This window comes from Camponotus floridanus, unplaced genomic scaffold, assembly GCF_003227725.1.
Source record: "Camponotus floridanus strain SB8 unplaced genomic scaffold, Cflo_v7.5 scaffold38, whole genome shotgun sequence".
Lineage (NCBI taxonomy): Eukaryota > Metazoa > Arthropoda > Insecta > Hymenoptera > Formicidae > Camponotus > Camponotus floridanus.
In genome coordinates, this window is record NW_020229525.1 from 857,049 (window position 1) to 877,605 (window position 20,557).

Below are 20,557 nucleotides of genomic sequence, written 5' to 3' on the forward strand. Positions count from 1 at the left end.
GTATATAAGTTTTAATTTAGTTTTAACATGAAAATCTTGAAATGAGATTATATTAATTAAGGAAAAATTAAATTTATTTTAAATTTTTTATAATGAAATGAGATTATATTAAAGAAAAATTAAATTTAATTAAAGAAAAATATAATTGCTTGAATGAAGCTAGTTTATATAATAAATTTGAATCAAGAAAAATATATTCTTATGATTTAATTTTCTTGAATGGAAAGAAACAATGTTGGATAAAAAATAACATTTTTAAATCAAAGATTATAATTTTCTTAAAGTAGAATTAAATAATTATATATTCTTGAGGTAATAATTACAATATTAAAATAAGACTAGAATATTGTTAAAATTTAAAATTATTATATTCTTCTAAGAAGATTATAAATTGTTGCGTATATACGAAACAATGAACGCGTTAGTTTAAGTATATAAGTTTTGATTTGATGCTTTTTTTTTTGTGTGATAAGTCAAAGTATTGTATTATCGCTTTATGACTAATGTAACAATTTTACAATTATATCTATAATTAATATCGTCAATTCAAGTACAATTAATAATCCAAAGAGACATGACATTGAGAAAATAGTTGATAAATTAGTTACACGCTCGATCGAAATTAACTTAATCGAATTATCGAATTGTTGTAGTCAATTTGTAAGGTGTCAAGGAACATCGTTATCACGCTGTTGCGATGTCAAACATGGAAGATGTCAAAGCTATTTAGAAACGTTTGGTCGATCTTTCAATTCACTATTTTCCGGTTCATTAAAGATTCAGATGCGATCGTTGCAAGATGAATCGATAGACTACTGTCGATAGAAGATTGTACGGTGATCATAGACGAGGACAGAGAGAGAATCGAATGATTGAATATTTATATAAATATTCCATGTGTTGTCGCGTGCACTTCCGTGAGGGATGGGATTAATGAATCTCTCTAATGATCCAATCAACTTGTAAACATGCCGTGTCATTCGAAAAGCGGAATGCGCTTCGTAAACTTACGATTAATGAAAATGACTCATCATACGTGTACGGTGGTCGATGACTGCTGGGTGTTTTGCAAACTGTCATTGTGTATGTAATCGTTATTGTATTAACCCCGTAGGACATCTTGCACAATCCGAGAATAAATCCAATAAGAAGGATTTTAAATAATAATTCAGCAAATACAAATTAAACCTAATGCGATGATCGTTTTTGCTACAATCATCAGCAGAGATTCAAGAAATCTGATTTGTGTCTGTTTTCAATTGTACTTATCTCGATGTTTTAATATTTTGTTCTTTTTTTTGAAGTTGAATATAATCGTAAAATTATGCAACTTTGCATAACTGAATATATAATATGATTTGAGGAAATTTCTTCAGTTAAATTTGTTTGTCAGTATCCTTTTTAATTCTTTGTACAATTCTTCCAGTTTTACATGAAATATGAATATGATGCGATTAAAATCGATTGACCAATTCTATAGGATGTCAGCAAAGACACAGAAGGCACGTAAGTATCACTTGTTTTTGTGAAATTTGAAGTTAATTTAAAATATACTTTACTAGAATCTTAACTTGAGACTTAATTGTCAAAATTACCGGATGCAGGAATTGGAAAATAAGTGAAGAATGACGATCTTCCTTTCGACAATTTGCTGAAGAAAAATAAACTCCAAATACGCGAGGATATTCTGATCTTGGGCATGAACTTTAAAGAATCGCATTCGCTCGTTCAATCATCATCTGCGAAATCTGACGTCCGGATCGCTCCATCTGTTACTCCGAAACGTACCCTGGGTGCATGATGTATCTCAAAAGCGGAATTCCGGCAATGCTCGGGTACAACCGGAAAAAGAGCCGGAGGGAGGAGATTCGACCGGCCTGTCGAAGATTGTCGAGGTCAGGTCAGGAGCGGCTCTCGCGGCGGGTTGCGAGCAATGTGTTACCATCAGGCCGACGTACAAAGTGGTCTGGAGAGGAGGGAGTCGCTTGAAGTCCCGTCGGTCGAAAAGCTCCTCGGCTTTGCCGCGTTCGACTCATCGAATCGGTTCACCCGGTCTGGGGCTCCACGCTCGCTCCGTCCGTCCGCCTTCCCGTGGCTGCCGGTTCTGGGTTCTGGTCCCTCTCAGTCGCGGCGGTGGCATCCTGCTGCTCGCAACACAAGCCTCGGCCCGATTTTAAAAGCGGTCGCCGCCACCGCCGCTCGCTTCCGCGCCGGTTTTTAATCGGATCGCGTATTTCCAGAGTGGGCGAGGGTATTTTTCGACCCACCACATCTCCGTAAGTTTCTTCAGATTGATTGAATCTACTCCAATATTGCGATCGCGTCGCATTTGTCAAGCCACGCAGGCTTCTGGAAATTTAATAATTAGGAGAAACAATGCGATGATATTATACGATGCACAGTTATTGTTTTTTTTGTAACATGTGAATAAAATGTGTTTCTTTTAGTGGCTTTTAATTTATTGGAAATTTTCATCATGCGCGGATTTTGATATAGAAAATTATTTTTCTAAAAATTATTTTTCTATTTTTCTTTATTTTTTTAAAATGAGAAAGTTGTTCTTTTTTTTTGTAAGATGGTGCAACATTTTCTTGTCTTTTCTCTTACATAATTAAAAGTTTCTTTTTCTTTTTCTTTAAATGTTTATTTACATTTTAAAGTCGCGTCGATTAAAATTAAATTATCGAATTATAAAAAAAAAAATAATCGACAGTAAATCGATTATTTAGAGGAGCTGTCGAAACTCGCGCTTACAAAGTGTCGTCTGTGAATGAATTCATGGATTCGATTTTGTGATTCGTGATGGTTTATGCTTGCTGGAGCAGACTATAATGCGCGCGCGACATTTTTTCGTCGTGAAAGCACCACGTGCGTGGACGGAAACAGTGTGGGTGGGTGGATTTAAAAAAAACATTTGTTCTAAAAAGTAAGTTTCTACAGAGAAAGATTTATTTTTGCCTCTACATATTTCACGAAAACGCGGAGATGACGTAACGAAAGAAAATATATGAACTTATTATACTCTTTTAAGAAAATTGAATTTACATAGTCGATGTATATTTGGTTTTCAATTACTTTTATAATACCAATTCTTTGTAATATAACGATTTTTCCGTTTTTATTGCTGTTAATCTATTACATTCATTTAATCGATGAATTGAATAATATATCAGATGCAGTAAATCAGAATTAATGTACCTTTTCAAGATGTAATTCTAATATTGAATTTTTTTCCAATTTTTATATACTTTCTCATTTATTATTTTTTATATAGTTTCTTAACAGGAAGAAGAAATCCAAAAATATTTATTTAATTGTGGTTGTAAATTAAAAATTTTGGAGAAAACTTTGGAGATCAGTTTTTGCATCATTTTTCGTTATTATTGAATAAATTGTTCATAAAAGTAAGATGATTTATGAATATTATTATATATATGTGATACTAAAAATATTAAATATTATTAAACTTTATATTCAATTATTGTACGATTTTTTCAATGACTGCAAGATAATATTCCATTTGCTTAAAATATCCTTCACTTAAAAATTGGAGTAGAATTAAAATTACATAAGAGAGATTACATAAAATTTCAAGTTCGAGTTAAACTCACGTATCGCACAACTCAAGTCACCGGTGGAAATATGTTCCCGATAAAACCCGGCGTCTCGAACGAGTTATTCGAGAGAACCCACTTAAACTTACACGCGTAAGATAAGATTAAATTCGGTGAGAGTATTCGGGATATTCCCACGAGGATCTGGTAGAGCATAAGAAATAAAGTTATTTGACGAATGGCGAGAGGAGAGAGATATCGTCCGTCGTGTCTCGAGCCGCGAAAGAGTCGATGACTTTCAGCTCATCAAGATCGAATCTTTCCCCTCTTCGATTCCGTGCCATGACCGCGACAATCTGGTCGTAGCCGTCATCTGCGGTCGACCGACGAACAATTCTCGCCGTCTGTGGGAACAATTAGCGAAGAAGGCTCTTCTCTTCTCTCGAACGACTGCGGCTCGAGCTGAAGGGCGTGTAATCATCACCGTCGTTAATGTAAACCGACGATTTCCGCGGCTGACTAACCGCGATGCGTCTCCAGACACTCGGTCGTTTTGTTATAAGACGCTACCAACCGTATTCGCGAGAGCTCCACATGCGTGGAACATAATCTTCCAGTAATATCACTTGACGTGCGGATTACGAACTCTTATGGATTTTTAGAAATTTTCACAAGAAGGATGATGAAAGGCAAAATTTTTTTCAAAGCCTACAGTTATTTTTTTTATGAGATATATGTATTTAAAATTAATACGATTGGAAATTTGACAGACGATGTTAATTTTATTTAATTTTTTGAAATTAATTAATATCAAGATTTTTATAAGTATTTAGATGAGTTTATAATTATATGTATATATAAAAGTAGAGCTCTAAGATATATAAATAAGAAGATTTGATATAAGGAAAGATTAATTTGTACTGTAGACTGAAAAAAAAAAATTTATTTCATCACTTTTACCAAGCAATCGACATCTATGAAAGTTGCCAATGTATCTATGATATATGACATATGATGTATGATGACCCATCTTTACATAATCACAAAAGAAATAGACGCAACTTAACAAACAGACTCACTTGAAAGAAGTTTTCACGAATACAAAGTACACAAGGATTATTCATGAGAATTACTCAATTGTTAATGGAAAATAAATTTTGATTTTTTTCTCTCATGCTTAAGATTATAATATTTTAATATAAAATATTAATTTTCTTGCAATGAAATATTAAAGTGAATTTAATTCGATCAATGTGAATTTCGGAGCAATTCTCGATCAACGGTTTCAGCGATTTCGCTTTATCCTTTCTTTATCCGCTTTCTCGTCTCTATCTCTCATCGTGGCATTTAGTATGTTTGCCATTTCCATTTTAAAGGTCCACCTTGACCTAAAATGCATACGATATACCCTCGCTTCCTCGTTTTGTAATCAGCTAGACGCCGCGCGTTCCGAACGCACGATCTAGCGGCGCTCTTCGGCTCTGACTTTTGGCTTAAACCGGTTCTCCCGCCTTTCTTACGTTCTTCTACTCGAGTTCGTTCGCGCACGTCATTCCGGAACGTATCCTTTAACGGGAAGAACACCGGGATTGTCGTCGATTTGAGGAGTCGAGCGTGTAAATCGCGATTACCGCGTCCGCGGCTACTCCGCAGCTTCTCTTCGGCGTCGACTTGAGGAGTCGACAGAGCGCGATTTTTGATCATAACGGTTCTTGCATCTGACCGATTGTTGTTTTTCTCCTTCTAATATACCGGAAGAAGCGCAGAAAGGGTAACGAGTTGTTGCAATTGATATTCTACATTTCTTCTTCCATAAATTACTTATCGATTATTTCTACCTTTGTGTATCACCTGGTGATTTTACGCGCGCAAGATTGTCGATGATATTTCTGTGCAAATTTTTTATTTTTTCTCTTGTGAAAAATATGTGATTTGTGCGATTATTATAATTTTTATAATCATAATTTTAATTATAATTTTTTATATTTATTATGACGTTATAAGACATATGAATGTGAGGATAGAGTATGAAATCTATTTTATTCTGAGCGAAATAATAATATATAATAATGTTAATGAGAAAAAAATATTTTGCGTACTTGTTTAATGAGAAATAATTGGAATATGACTTTAAATATACATATTATTCGTGAATAATGTAATAAATTATGCGAGAAAAATGAACTAATTGAGCATTAAATTAGAGCAAATTTGAATTGCGTTGTGCATAAGTTAACTGATCTTTGAAAGAATTTTTAAGAGCAAATTACGCATCTCTTTCTTTCTGTCTCTCTCTCTCTCTCTCTCTAATTATTCTTGCATAATATGTGTGAACGGAAGTAAGCGTGCGAAAGCAACGCTCATCTTAGAAACAATCGACGATAATAGTCGGACAAGATCTTATAAATAATTAATTAGCGAAGAGTACGTATTATTATATAAGTTCAATTATCCATCGGGGGGGTCCATCAGAAGAATCAATCTTGATTTTTTCGATCATTATTTTGCCTTCTTCAAGAATCGAATCTTGAAGAACCTTGGTATTTAAAATATCATCGAGAAATCAATAGTATCACGTCAGACAAATTTCCGCACGTGTTATATTAAATATTATACAAATGGACGTGACATTATGTTAATTTGACATTTTCTCTCGAGACATTTGAAAAAATTTTTCAAATTATTCTTTCGCGGTGACACGAGTGTTGAAAACATATCGATACATTTGCGTGCGACCTTTGTGGCTCGACAGAATTGCAAAAAGTCATCGAGGAGCAGTTCATTATTCACAGTTACATTGTCGATATGTATACGTACATACGTATGTATTAGTTGACCTGAAACCGGTTTCGCCAAGAATCGAGTCTTTGTCTACGCCGATTTGGAAGGAAATAAATTTGGGATAACGAGGCGAATGTGCAATTTATGATTCTAAATCAGACAGAAAATGAATGCATCGTCTCTTTTAAACTTTGCGGTAAAAATCGTTTCGAGTCTCATTACTTCTTAAATGAAACGTTCGCAAAAATGTCTACTGTGAGAAATTGCTTGCTGAAAAAATATTTTATCAGCAAATATTTGTTTTTCCACTGCAAACATTGGTACGATTATAACTAAAGCGACAGAGAGAAGGAAAGACGCATTTAAGTCTAATATTTAAATCTAATAAAAATATTTGGTAAACAAAATTTACTTCGATTACAGATATAATGCAAAATGCTTATTTTATATATATATATATATATATATATATATATATATATAAAATCTGCGGATTCGCAAACGGAATGTCGTATTCTTGGCTCGGGAAAATAACAGAACCGACGCGATTAATTCGCTGAAGAAAGTCTTGTAACGGCTTCGGGTTCTCATTTCTGGACACACCGTTTTATCCGCTGCACATTTTACGACTTTCCAGATATATGTATATGTATACAGAGCCTGCTTTGTTCTCATTTTCGTTATCGCAGGTCACGGTTAGTGCTGGGCATTAAAAATCTAATTATGCAAAAATATTTTTTTCTTCAATCTGCATCGATTTCGCGCGACACGCAGATAATTGCAGCATCCCATTAAGACTTAGAATTTTTGTTTAACTTAAGAAAATTATTATTCTATAGATAATCAGTTAATAATAAGTATTACACATGATAATTGCAATCGTCTAAAATATAGCACTTATAATAAGTGCGTTACATATATTAATATAATTGAAAACACATATGGAATCTTATCTTAAATACTAATTGGCCTTGCTTTATTAAGATCAAGCAACTATAAAAAAATAATATACTCTTCTATTGATGTCGTGATTAGCGTTATAATGAAGCGCAAACAATGCTTGATGGTGAAAAATGACTGGGTATTAATTGCTGACGTCGGTTTGAGTCTTTGTTGCTTAATATGTTTGCAATTTCGTTCTTCAAAATTACACGTAGCTGTACATATTGGATTCTTCGTAAATATTAATTTTCGATGACTCGTTTTAAGATTTATAATTTCTTGTGTTTTTAGATTATCACACGCAGATGCATTTCGATCGCACAATCTCTTCGAGATCGATTTAGCATGATATGGCGATTCTTCACGTTGAAGCAAAGATTTGATGTGAGTTTAGCTTATATATTTAACAAATATAATTATTAAAGTTACTGAATATTGATGCAACGAAAATAGATTTTGCGGTTCTTGAGTAAAAGGGGAATAACTAACCGACTAAAAGGCAGTTTCGTGAAAAGAAACGTCAAACAGTCAAAGTTTACTTTACGAATCACACGAAACGTAAATCAAGGCCTTTATTCACGGAATTCGTTGAAGGCTTTAAACACATTGCTTCTCTCTTTTCTAAGACAAAATTCCATTTATTCTGCCGAAAAATATTTTTTATTTTATTTAAAATCTGTAATGTGTATTAACATATTAATATATTTATTATAAAATATAATAAAATATTTAAATAATGTACCTTGTATATAATAATTATCATACACACGTATAATTTATAGTAATTATGCTATCTTCGATATAAAGAGTAATTTACGATAAAAAGCTTATAACATATTTTAATATTTACTTACATTGATCAATTGGTAAAAGAGTTCTAAAAATAAAATTGAAATATTTAGCAAAAAATAATAGAAACTGTATAACGATAAAAATGTAATTAAAAATGTAATCTTTGAAAGAGAGAGGGAGAAAGAGAAAGAAAATAATAGAAACTATATAACGATAAAAATGTAATTAAAAATGTAATCTTTGAAAGAGAGAGAGAGAGAAAGAGAAAGAGCGAGAGAAAATAGATCAACAAGCTAATATAAAAAATTAAGAAGAAAAAATATTTCGTTTTAAAAAATTTACTATCTAAAATAACGCAGAACGGATTTTATTCACAGATGTTCCACATCTTGAAGGCAGTCCTTCCGTTTTAGCAGCGATGGGAACGATGGGATTGCCCAAGGGATATTTTCTGGCAGGGTTAATTATTGAAACGGCAATGGCGGGTGCCATGACGAGGATGAATCCGACCGAGGATCCAGGGACTCCTGAAGAACGCAAATGGGAGAGGTGACGTACCACCCAGTGATGCGGAAACGGCGTGGAGTGGGCAGCGCCTTTCTGGGCCTCTTTGTAGGCCTGATTCTAGGTTTTCTGATCCTCAGCTACCGTTTGACTGTCTCCAATCAACAACAGCTCACCATCTGGACCTCCATGCCCGGTTTACGGTCACCGCCAAAAGCGTCGGTCCGAAACATACCAAGGTTAAAGGACGACGAACGAATCAACAGCTCCACCTCGAATCTGTTGTTCGTGGGTGTAATGACGGCTCAAAAGTACCTGGACACGCGAGCCAAGGCTGTCTACGAAACCTGGGGCAAGGAGTTACCCGGCAAGATAGCCTTCTTCTCGTCGGAATCGTCAACGGTACCTGAAAACTGCCCTGATTTGCCGTTGGTGCCTCTTCCGCGAGTGGACGATACCTATCCGCCGCAAAAGAAATCCTTCATGATGTTGGAGTACATGTGGAGCAACTTCGGCGATCGCTTCGAGTGGTTCTTGAGGGCAGACGACGATGTGTACGTAAGGACAGATCGGTTGGAGAAGCTGTTGAGATCCGTCGATTCCAGAAGGGCGATGTACATCGGACAAGCCGGTAGAGGCAATTCGGAAGAATTTGGCCTGCTATCCTTGGAATATGATGAGAATTTCTGTATGGGTGGTCCCGGAGTGGTGCTATCCAGAGAGACGCTCGCAAGGATCGTACCGCACATCAAATACTGCCTGCGCCATTTGTACACCACGCATGAGGACGTCGAGCTAGGTAGATGCGTGAAAAAATATGCCGGGATTCCCTGCACTTGGAGTTACGAGGTAATCGTTTCTCGATTCTGATGCATATAGAAAAGTAACATTGGTGTGATTGTATGCAGATAAAACGTAACTGATAAGAGAATATTTATTTACAAAGTAACGAGTACGATAAAGTGCAGCGAAGAGATAGTTTCTCATAAGAGTAATCTATCTTTTTCAAATTTTATCTTTCGAAGAGAAGATATTTTTAGAGAATATTTTCAAACCCTATGATAAAATCTATTGATAGCAAATAATGCATCTTTCAAAAATATTGTGAATCAAGAAAAATAAATAATAATATATTTATAAATAAAAATTAAATTAAATTAAAGAACATATGTATCGCAGTCTATCGATTCGTTCGTTTTATTGCTAAAAATACGATGCATTATACGATAATTATTTGAATATTTTTTATCTTATCGTAAAGTACTTACTAAATGTTATCTCGTTGATTATCATTATTGCACTTTGATTTCACACATACTCAACTGATTCACGTCGTTTATTTTTTAAGATCGACATGATAACATGAACTTCAATGAAATTTCGATTTCGGCAACTGATATATATTTAACATCCTGATAAATCGATTAGTATAGAATTTAATCTTCATATAATTAGCATAGAATTTAATCTTTGTATAATTAATTTATATTATTTTTTTATTATTATATTTATTCACTATTTTTTACAATTTCTTATATTAATTTAATTCTGCTATTATATTTATAAAAAAAGTAGAGTATATATATACTACATAAAGCATAGGTTTTTTCCACTCTTAAAATTCTACAAACCATGTGATTATTTTATCTTTTGTATTGTCCCGCGATATCGAAATTATTTTGGTCTGATTCTTTTTTCCTCGTCTCAAAGATTCTCTTGCGTGCACGAACCCGCAGAAACGCCTAACGATTTGTTGATTAATACGGATTAGACATGTGTTACAATTAGCGATCAAATCATTTTTTTAAATTTTCTGATACACGTTTCGCAATCGTTAATTGAGATCTCTTCGCGCGTTTCTTCGCGTGTAATCTTAGAATATTTATATCACATAATTAATTTTCTTTTTCACCGTTAAACTACGGATTTCGCGTAATGTGTTATATAATCAGGAATCAGAGCGCAATGTTCACATAACGGGTGTACGCCTAGTGTGTCGTATATTTACAGGTTTAAATACTCTACGCATGCATGTTGCATTATGTAGCCCGGGTATTCGCCATTAGACGAATTAGGTGCGGAAAGTACGATGCACACAAAGATGAGGATGTTTGTCGTTAAGTAAAAGTGAATCGTACCCTGCTAACCTAGTGGCCAGATGGAGACCATTCTTCTCCATCTTGATACTCGGTTGTACCGCTTAAGTAACAATTTACGCCACGAAGTGCTTGAACCTTCGACGCATGTCGCGATAATCAAATAGAATTGATGCGCGAATCTTTAAAGAGAGATCTGCAGAAAAAAAAAACATATTTCGAGATGAAACAGGAGCTTCGTGAAATTAATAAAAAAATGCGAAATTTTACAATAATATTTATAATAATTATTTATAATAATTTATTTTACAATAATAATAATTTATAATAATAATATATTTATAATAATTATTTATAATAAATTATTTTATAATAATTTATTCAATGCTCTATGGATATGTCTTAATTAAAATCGCATACAAATTGACATCGAAAGATTCGAAGGAATCTGTGCAAACACACACATATATACTTAATAATTTATTATTAATGATAATTTATTAATATGACATCCTTTATATTCAAAGGAAATACATAAAGATAGTATTGTTTTGTTACGAATGCGAGCATGGATTGTGATTGCCTATGCACTTGCGTGGGTGCATCTCGATGTGACACGCATTGTGGTGATATTACTATGCCGTACGATGCACGAATGAAAGGTAAAGTGCACGGAGATGAGGATGTTACTCGTTAAGATCCGAACAAATCGTAGCCTGCTAACCCAGTGCCTGGAGAGCTATTCGTTGCTGTCTTGACACTCGACGTAAGGTCGAAACACTTAACAATCAGTGCGTGTGTGCGACACGCGAGCTACGCCTACACTCTGCTGTGTTTGCACGCTGGCAATTTTTACGCGTTTAATGCACGCCGCGATTGATTAATCGAGGCCTGCGCGAGATTCGATAAGGGATTTACGAGCTCGGCAATGCCTTTGTTACTGCTTTTTAATTATGCGCGTCGGAAAGATCAACAACGCGCTATGACGTTAATTCCGCGAAATTAGGGGGGTCTTTAGCGGCGATAGCGAAAGTTGAATGAAATATTAAATCAGTGATCTTATCAAATCTCTTTCACGATGTTCCATGAAATGAATGAATAAAACATGGGTATTTTAAAGGGAAAACATTATTCTGGAATCACGATTCCTCAGAAATGTATACAGAAGGTTATACAACTTCAGAATAAATCTAATCTCGAGATTTGCATTTGTAATCTTTAGAATTATATTTACTGTTGAAATATATTTCAATATAAACTGTGAACTGTGAACTGTTGAAATATATTATAATATATTATAATATAAATGTGTGTAAATAAATGAAAAATATAGATACATGATTAAATTAAATAGAACTAAATTTTTGCAGAATCAAAAAAATATGAAAACATTTCAGAAATTTTCAACCATTATTTCGCGTTTTTTCAATGATTTTTTAATTTGAAGATTTAGAATTTGACGAAATTCACATTTTATTAAAAGAGGAACTAAAAAGCATAGGAATTTTTTTTTACATTGTGATAACTATTGGAGCAAGCGACGTGCTTGTCATTAACTGAAAAACCGCCGACGTAACTCTGTGAAACAAGAAGCCACCACACCCAGTATCGGGCTTAACACGCTTCGCGGGTTCGACATTTCGGGCGAGACATAGCGCACACAATAACGAACGTTCTTAACAGTAATTATAGTAGGTCGTAGTGCAATACACAGGCAGGAAATTCGTACTTTAACTCCGCTTCTGTCGGTGCTAATTGCCATTTGTCGAGGCTCGCTTGTGCGTGCATTTTAGACATTCGGAGCTCGAATACAGCTGTCTCGCGCGAAATCGACAGACGCGATACCATTGTCACGATGATTAAGCGAGAGCGCTATTCAATCGAGTAATTTGTCGTTCTTAAAGTTTCGGCCACGCGTCGATCGAGGATTATCGAATAAGAGAGACCCTGCAAGTTTCGACACGAAAGATTTCGTCTGCACTATTTTAATTATCTACTTAAGAAATTTTTTACAATTTATTTATTTAATTTCTCTGAATTTTAAAGATAGAAGAATATGATTTGCGAAGTTAAAGAATAAAATCGGAGATGATAATTTTTTTTTTAATATATTGATTCTAATCTTATCATAAAAAATAATGAAAATAATTATTCTGCATCAAAATAAATAGGTACGATCATATCTTTATCTGTTTGCTCTCGAAACTCATCATTCACGCATATATTTGTAATCTATCTATTGCCGTAGATGCAGTCCATTCTTTATCACAATAGCAGCGGGGTTCAAGCATTTACCGGAAATCTCAAGAAAAAGGAAGTTCATCGTGCCATTACTTTGCATCCTGTAAAAAGCGCGCCTCACATGTACAGGCTGCACAATTATATGAGGGTTAGTGTCAAGTATTATAATTACAATAATTACAGGAAAAGCTGGTTACATTTTATCTATAACTGTAGAATAACCTGTTGATAACCGTTATACGTGTAACCAGTAACGTTGCATGAACGATGCGAAGGAGAATCGCTTTTTTTTTTTTTTTTTTTTCAAATTGTATATTTACTGTCAGATTATTGCTATTATAAAGTTTTATTAAAATTTTATATTAAATTATCCGTTATATTAAAATTATCCGTTATATTAAATTATCCGTTATATTAAAATTATCATTACGTATACATAATATTTTCTATAATTCTCTGTTGATTGGTTTTAAATTCTAAAATTTTACAGGGACTGCGAATACAAGATCTGCAGCAAGAGAGGATTCACCTGCACAGAGACATTCATACGATGGCTCAGGAATTGGGAGTCAATCTTGAAACCTTAAGAAATTATAAAATAGCGGATGGTGTACGTCTTTTTCCGGTTGATCCTAATTCCGAAGATTACCCCGGCGACACGGACATACTAGGTGATTTCTCGCTTCCGCTATCCGACTCTACATGCATCTATATGTATATTACACAGCTTATAAAAAGAGAAAGAGGATAGAGCCTATGTTATGAGTCATTAAACAGTTAAAAATTTATTACTTTTTAGATTATAAAAATATCCACGAATTTTTTGTATCTATCTTAAATCAATATTATACAGTTTTGCAATACAACAAGCAAAGCTTTGTAACTCAACAAACACTTTCTTCTAGATACGTTTACTAATTATTTTCAAATTGTAAATAGTCAACAAGAAAAATATAAATATTAACAGACTTATAAACATATGACTAAAAAATAACAACGGTTTATTTTTTAAATTTTCTGTGTTACAATGTTTTATTTTACATAATTTTCCACACTGGTTTGCATCATTGTTTTCTGTCTATCAACATTCCTGCGATCTCTGGAAGCATGAAATATCTTCAGAATGATAATAACCCGCACTTTTTCATCGCGTATATAACTTTTACTGCATATCGCTATTAAATTAACGCTTCCGCATTTAACGTATGCATGGATAACTATACGCGACATACCATCGGGACACCGCATCAAAGAGAGAGGGAGGAAGGGATTATAAACCTATTTGAAACCGGATATGCAATCTTGCGGAGAGTCGAGAGAGAATCGCGATGCATAACTTTGTATTTATCATCACGTTGGATCTTCTTGGTGTTACATTTCACCGTGTCTCGTTCTTGGTTTTACCACAGAATCCCTACAACAAATGCATAGATTATAAATCTTAGATTGAATTTATGCGTATCTTATTATGATGTATCTTGAGAATTTCTTATCTTTGAAATCAAGAAACATGCTTAACAATCATTGAATTCCTTTTTCTACATTGTTTGTAGTTTAATTAGTAATAGATTATACATGTATTTATGCACATGCATATCTCCGTTTTCAATTTTTGCGAAAAACAATTGGAGCTTTCTAAGAAAAAAAAAGGAATGTTAAAATAACTTTTTATAATTTAATATTAAAGAAGAATTACATTGTTAATGATAATATGTTGGTAAGAGAAAGTGATAGAAGTAAAGAAATATTCAAAGATTTGAAAGATTTTAGAAAAGTAATTATTGATTTATTCATAAAAAAATTTACTTATAAAAAATTCACAAAATCAAATATTGTTTAATCTATCTTTGAAATATTTGCAAATGCGATTAAGTCAATGATCGTGAAGTAGACAATCTTTATTGATAAATCTACTCAGTTGAATTGGCTTATGCAAATTGATGACTGATGTAGTATAAAGATATGAAATGAGCATAATTTCGATTCGATTTCGACGTAAAATGATTGAAAAAGATTCATCATTATTATTTCAATCACTTTTATTTCCTATATCTTCCGCAGATTTATGCGATTACTGTATTAGAGCATTGATCTACATAATTCTGATCTATATAAGAATCTGCTATAAATCTAAATTAACCGACTGAAAATGGAGGTGAGCATAGCGATGCAATTGCATTTGAATTCTCGGTTCAAGGAACATTGAGATCTTAAAGGAAATTACCACATTTGCTTGCTTCTCCTAATTAATTCGTTGTGATTTTTTAATATTATTATATTATATTTTTAATATTATTATGTTATATTTTTAATATTATTATGTTCGTAATTTTTGATGCAAAGTAAGCTTTTAATAGCATGTAATTTAAAATAATCGATTGTTGTAAGAATAAAATTGTATGTCATCTTCTATCTTCAAAACGAAATCTTTCTTGATTAATTGGTTTATAAATTATTTTGAATTTAAATAACAGATTATAAATATATTACAAGTATATTTTTGTAAAAAATGTTAAAAGAAATTGATTATGTGAAATTAAATTTATATACTTTGAAAATTACTTTAATCTAATTTTATACTTTTAAATGAAAAAATAAGAATTCTTTAAATAATTTATTTTAAGAATTCTTTAAATAATTTACCTTAGATAACAAAATATTGTGATATATAATTAAATATCAAATATGGAGTTAAAGGGAAATTATCGTAATAAATTTTAAATAATTTTCATTAAAATATTTTTTACAAGAATTTTTTCAATTACTGACCAACTTTAAACTTCATTTTGCCATATCACGCATTTTTTTTAAAAGACGCAGTTTTTTGATAATTGATGCTAATTAAGAAAACCAGTCGTATTCATTGATTCGTTAAATAAAAAAATCTTGTTTGCACAGGTGTGCCAGCGAGTTTACGCTCATTCAAACCGACGACGAGCGACGAAGTGATTCCGTGGGACTTCCTTTCAAGGCTGGAATATAGTTTGACCGATTCTAATCCAAGGCGACGTATTCATAGCGACATCAAGGAGGGTTTGGAAGATATCACAAGAGAGGTCATGGCTTCCATTAATTCCTATTCGCGGCAGCGCGGTCGCGTTGTCGAGGAACGATCGGCTCTTTATGGATATAGAAGGGTAAACTCTTATGGAGCCGACACTATATTAGATCTTCTATTAGTTTATCGGAAGTACCGGGGCAGGAAAGTCACTCTTCCCGTCAGACGACACATTTATCTCCATCAACATTTCACTGGTATTTTCATCAATATTTTTATATTCCTCTGATTCTTTCTTGCTTCTTATTACAATTATATACATATTAGAATTTTACAATCATGAGTAAAAATATTCTTATAAAGTTTCTAATACATTTTAGAAAATTAATCAATCTATTTTATATTCACATGAGATTTTTTGCATTTCATATTAAATAAGAAAATTGTATAATATATTTAAAGATAGTAGCCAAAAAGAAACACTGTTTAAACGACTAAAAAACTTGAATTAAAATTTATATAATAAAATAAAGGATTTAAATTTTTATACTTTATGTAATCAAAAGTAATAGTAATTGAAAAGATAATAATAATTTATAATTATAAATAAATAAATTATTTTGTTTAAAATTTAGTTACACAGTCTAATACTTATGTACTGATACTTACTGTACTGATTAAATTCATGATAAATATTTTAAATAACATATTAAAATAGTAACTATTTAAGCACTTACCGTAAATATTTTTGCAGGATTAGAGATACGCGAGACAGTAAATGGCGTTGAGGTCCAATCTCGTCAGAAATCAGATGATAAGTCTATTCACAGTTTATTTCATCGTGGCTTTCTAAACCTGAATTTTAACTCGGAAGAAGAAGAAGATTCGATACGAAGCAAGACTATCAATTTTATCGTACCTCTGTCAGGTCGCTACGAAATCTTCCAAAGGTTTCTTCAGAATTACGAAGACATCTGTTTGACTAGCGGTGAAAAGACGGCTCTGCTCGTCGTACTTTATCCGCACAAAAGCGAAAACTCTTTCAACAAGACGATAGATCTGATCGAGCGGCTCAAGTACAAATATCGCACTGCCAACATAGAGATTCTGCCAATTTCCGGAGATTTTTCCAGAGCCAAAGCCTTAGATTTGGGTGTGTCGAAACTACAGGCCGATGATCTGATGTTGTTCATCGACGTGGACATAGTATTCACGAGTTCGGCATTGAATAGGATACGATTGAACACACTACCAGGTCGGAGAATGTACTTTCCGATCGTTTTCAGCCAATATGATCCCAAGGTAATTTATGGTAAGACCGCAAAGCAAGACAAGTTTATCATAAATGAGATCTCTGGACACTGGAGGCAATATGGATTCGGAATCGTCTCTCTATATAAGAGAGATTATCAAATCGTGGGCGGTCTGGATCTCTCGATTCAGGGATGGGGCAAGGAGGACGTGGAATTTTTCGAGAAGGCGGTAAAATCGGATGTCGATGTCTTCAGGGCAGCGGACAGACATCTTGTGCACGTGTATCATGAAATAGAATGCAGCAGGGAGCTTGCTAACCTGCAATTGTCCATGTGCATTGGATCCAAGACTGACACATATGCCGGGGTCGAGACTTTAGCTGGTATGATTTACGCTAATCCGAACATATTGCGCTTTGCCAAAGAGAGGAGACAAAAGAGGACTAATCCTGCTGGTTAATCTTCGAGTCTGTGAAATAAAAGTGATAAAATCTGTGAAATGGGCTATCGAAAATAATATTGTTCTGAGAAACAATTTACTTTAATTTTATTATAAATTATATAAGGGATCTGTAAATAATATGTATCCCATCAAGATAAAAAATATTTTTCTTGTTACATTTTGGTTTTAGTCGTGGGGTTCATCTTATAATGTGTCGATGAACTATCGGACGTTCTGAACTTCGGTGCCAGAATATTTCGTCATTATTTAAGTATTGTAAATATAGAGTGCGAGATTGTGTGAGACGAACAAATAAAGATTAATGCACTCTAATGATTCACTGCGTGGCAAAATGTATATAACGTATCAAAGCTTTGATTGAGAGCGCAAAGTTTTGATTATGAAGATATTATGTGTAATGATATTCGGAAAGAATAGATCTGGAAGAGTCAATGAAAATCACCAAAGTCACAAGTTACATATTAGTAGAATTTTATGAAAAATAATTTCCATTTTTCGTTGCTAATTTATATAAAACGATATTATTCTTTATAGTTAAACGATATTATTCTTTATTGTCAAACGATCTTTTTTATCGAACGGAAAAATTGTTGAAAATAAATTGACATACTTTTTCATATGTATTGATGTATTTTTACAGTTACAATTGCCAATATTTTTAGGAATTAAATGTAATCACATATACATTTTATAAAATCATCAGCTTAGAAAGTAAGTTTGAATATTATAAATAAATGTGATATTATCGTGCCTTTTATAAATTTTTTTCGTAAATTTATGTATTATTAATCTGGAAATGTAGATACTTTTAAATTATCATTCTACAGTCAGAATATAATATACGCTTTATTGAACAAAATTCTTATGTGTTAAGTAATAACATCATAAAATTAATAATATTTTCTCCTCTTTGTCACTCTTCAAAAATAAAATATGATATGTAAATATTATTGACGATATTTTCTTACATATTATTATTTGAAAAACAAAAATTTAATTATTTAAACTGTTTATATAAGTGTAATGAAATATAGATATTAATAAATTTTATTTTAAATAAATTAATATCACATATAATTAATTGTTAAAAGTTTATCGTATGTATAGTTCGAGAAGAAATACTAAGAGATTTGCTAGTATATTATCGGAATAATAACTACGATGGACTGCTGAAGTTGCATTTTTTCGCGTTCTCCATTTTTTCTTGTAATAGTATAAATATCATAAAAGCATCCAACTAATTAATATTTCAAAGGATATTCTATGATTATATTTTAAATGTCCTTTGGAGTTTTATCTCTTAACTTTTGTTTCTGAAAATTAAAATATAAAAAATTGGTATGCATATTTATTTATTAAATTGTAAAACTGTTTATCTCAAAATATCTACTAAAGATCTTTGATGTTGTAAAAGCTTTATACAACATTCTTTTAAATAAGTTAAAATCATATAGAAAAGTTCAGCTTCTGTAAATTATAGCAATTTTTTATCGTCGTTCCAAATTTGATATTAAGAAATTAATCAATCATTTATCAATCTCATTTCTGAAAAAATGTCTAGAGATTATAATTTCTAGAAAACTCTGTAATCGGAAGGAAGTCAAACTTCATTTGAAAAATGAATAATCGCAAGGAAACGAAGCTAGAAAAAAATTGATCTCGCGTTAGCTCGAAGAAGCGATAACTTATCGAGTAAACAGTTTGAGAAAACAGAGTAAAAGCAAATAGCTAGAAACACAGTAAATAGTGTAATTGGTAATATATGATTTATTTGTGACAATAGAGATAGTAACGAAATATAATTTTTCATGATGCAACGTATCACATGAAGAAAAATTGATTATTTTTCTTCGTGTGGTACGTTGCACCATGAGAATTGAAAACAGGCGGTTTGGAGCATATTTATGAATCATCAATTATCATTATAACGTCTGTGAAGGTATTGTTATATGTCTTGTCGCATAGATTGTATTGTAAGTGATAACTTACGAAGCTTTCGCGAATAGCATTTAAGGAAATAGAAAATGAATAATGAACAGTTAGAATCGCAATAGATAATAGTAACTTATGAAACATGACTTGTGAAAAATACGACTTTTTTACATTGCATATATTCAAAATTGACATTGTGATTTAGAATACGTGAGAATATAAATATTATATAATAGTGTTTTTGTATTACACACAATGTTTATATATCACAGCGCGACTAAAGCATATTGAATAATGCATATCTGATAATTCAGCGAGTAATGAATATGATTACCGGTATAGTGATGGCTCAAAATGTTTTCTCAAAGGTTCTAAAAGCTAATAAAAAAATAATCTTTCTTTTTCAATTAACAATATTAATAAAATTACAAAATTTCTTTTTTCCAAAAAATGGAGATGCAGCAGCACATCGAGATGTTTGCTTTATGTGGTTTCTATAACACTCATAAATATCTTCATCAATTTATCTTTGTTATTATTATTATCATCAGGATATTATCAAGATCCCGAAAATTTTACGTATAAAGAATTTCATATTCGATCAAATTTTCGAAAGAGATTGATAACACATCTTATGTTAATCAATGTCTCGTGTTATAAATTTGTCTTAAAAAAAAAAGACTTCGTTGGGGTGAGAATGTTTTTATTATGTATTTACCTAGAAAGGCAATAATAACTGATTTGTTTAATTTTAATATTTTCGAGTGTTTTTTTGATATTTTTGATAATTTTATATAATTTTTAATAATTTTCTATAAAGTTTTCCATGAGCGAAACTCATGGAATGTACAAAATACACGCTACACGAGACCAGATTATAAAACCAAGCGCGAAGGAAAAACAAGCTCGATCCGACATTTATTACGGCATTGGTAGATAACGGTATAAAAACGTGTCACTTAAGCTCAAGGTCATTTGCGCTAGACGACGCATTTATAAGA

General features: G+C 32.3%; 1 protein-coding gene across 5 annotated transcripts; it reads left to right on the forward strand.

Moving 5' to 3' along the window:
* The first annotated feature begins 1,440 nt into the window (after positions 1 to 1,440).
* LOC105249534 (chondroitin sulfate synthase 1) lies at positions 1,441 to 18,135 on the forward strand. 5 transcript variants are annotated; one of them, XM_025411177.1, is made up of 9 exons: positions 1,441 to 1,506; positions 1,605 to 2,276; positions 2,730 to 2,926; positions 7,569 to 7,661; positions 8,447 to 9,422; positions 12,918 to 13,058; positions 13,401 to 13,581; positions 15,809 to 16,165; positions 16,663 to 18,135. In XM_025411177.1, exons 5-9 carry the CDS (start codon positions 8,610 to 8,612, stop codon positions 17,619 to 17,621), a joined length of 2,451 nt encoding a protein of 816 aa, XP_025266962.1. In that variant the 5' UTR covers positions 1,441 to 1,506; positions 1,605 to 2,276; positions 2,730 to 2,926; positions 7,569 to 7,661; positions 8,447 to 8,609; the 3' UTR covers positions 17,622 to 18,135. The 5 variants fall into 5 exon arrangements, with proteins under 5 accessions (XP_025266962.1, XP_019882609.2, XP_019882615.2 ...); XM_020027050.2 differs by lacking the exon at positions 2,730 to 2,926; XM_020027056.2 differs by lacking the exons at positions 2,730 to 2,926; positions 7,569 to 7,661.
* The last annotated feature ends 2,422 nt before the right edge of the window (positions 18,136 to 20,557 follow it).

What these genes read in the sequence shown, in the direction of transcription:
- LOC105249534 (XM_025411177.1), top strand. Translation starts at nt 8,610, where the DNA reads ATGGGAGAGGTGACGTACCACCCAGTGATGCGGAAACGGCGTGGAGTG. An exon ending in CCTGCACTTGGAGTTACGAG is followed by an intron (nt 9,423 to 12,917) that starts GTAATCGTTTCT and finishes CTATTGCCGTAG; the next exon opens with ATGCAGTCCATTCTTTATCA. An exon ending in GGCTGCACAATTATATGAGG is followed by an intron (nt 13,059 to 13,400) that starts GTTAGTGTCAAG and finishes AAAATTTTACAG; the next exon opens with GGACTGCGAATACAAGATCT.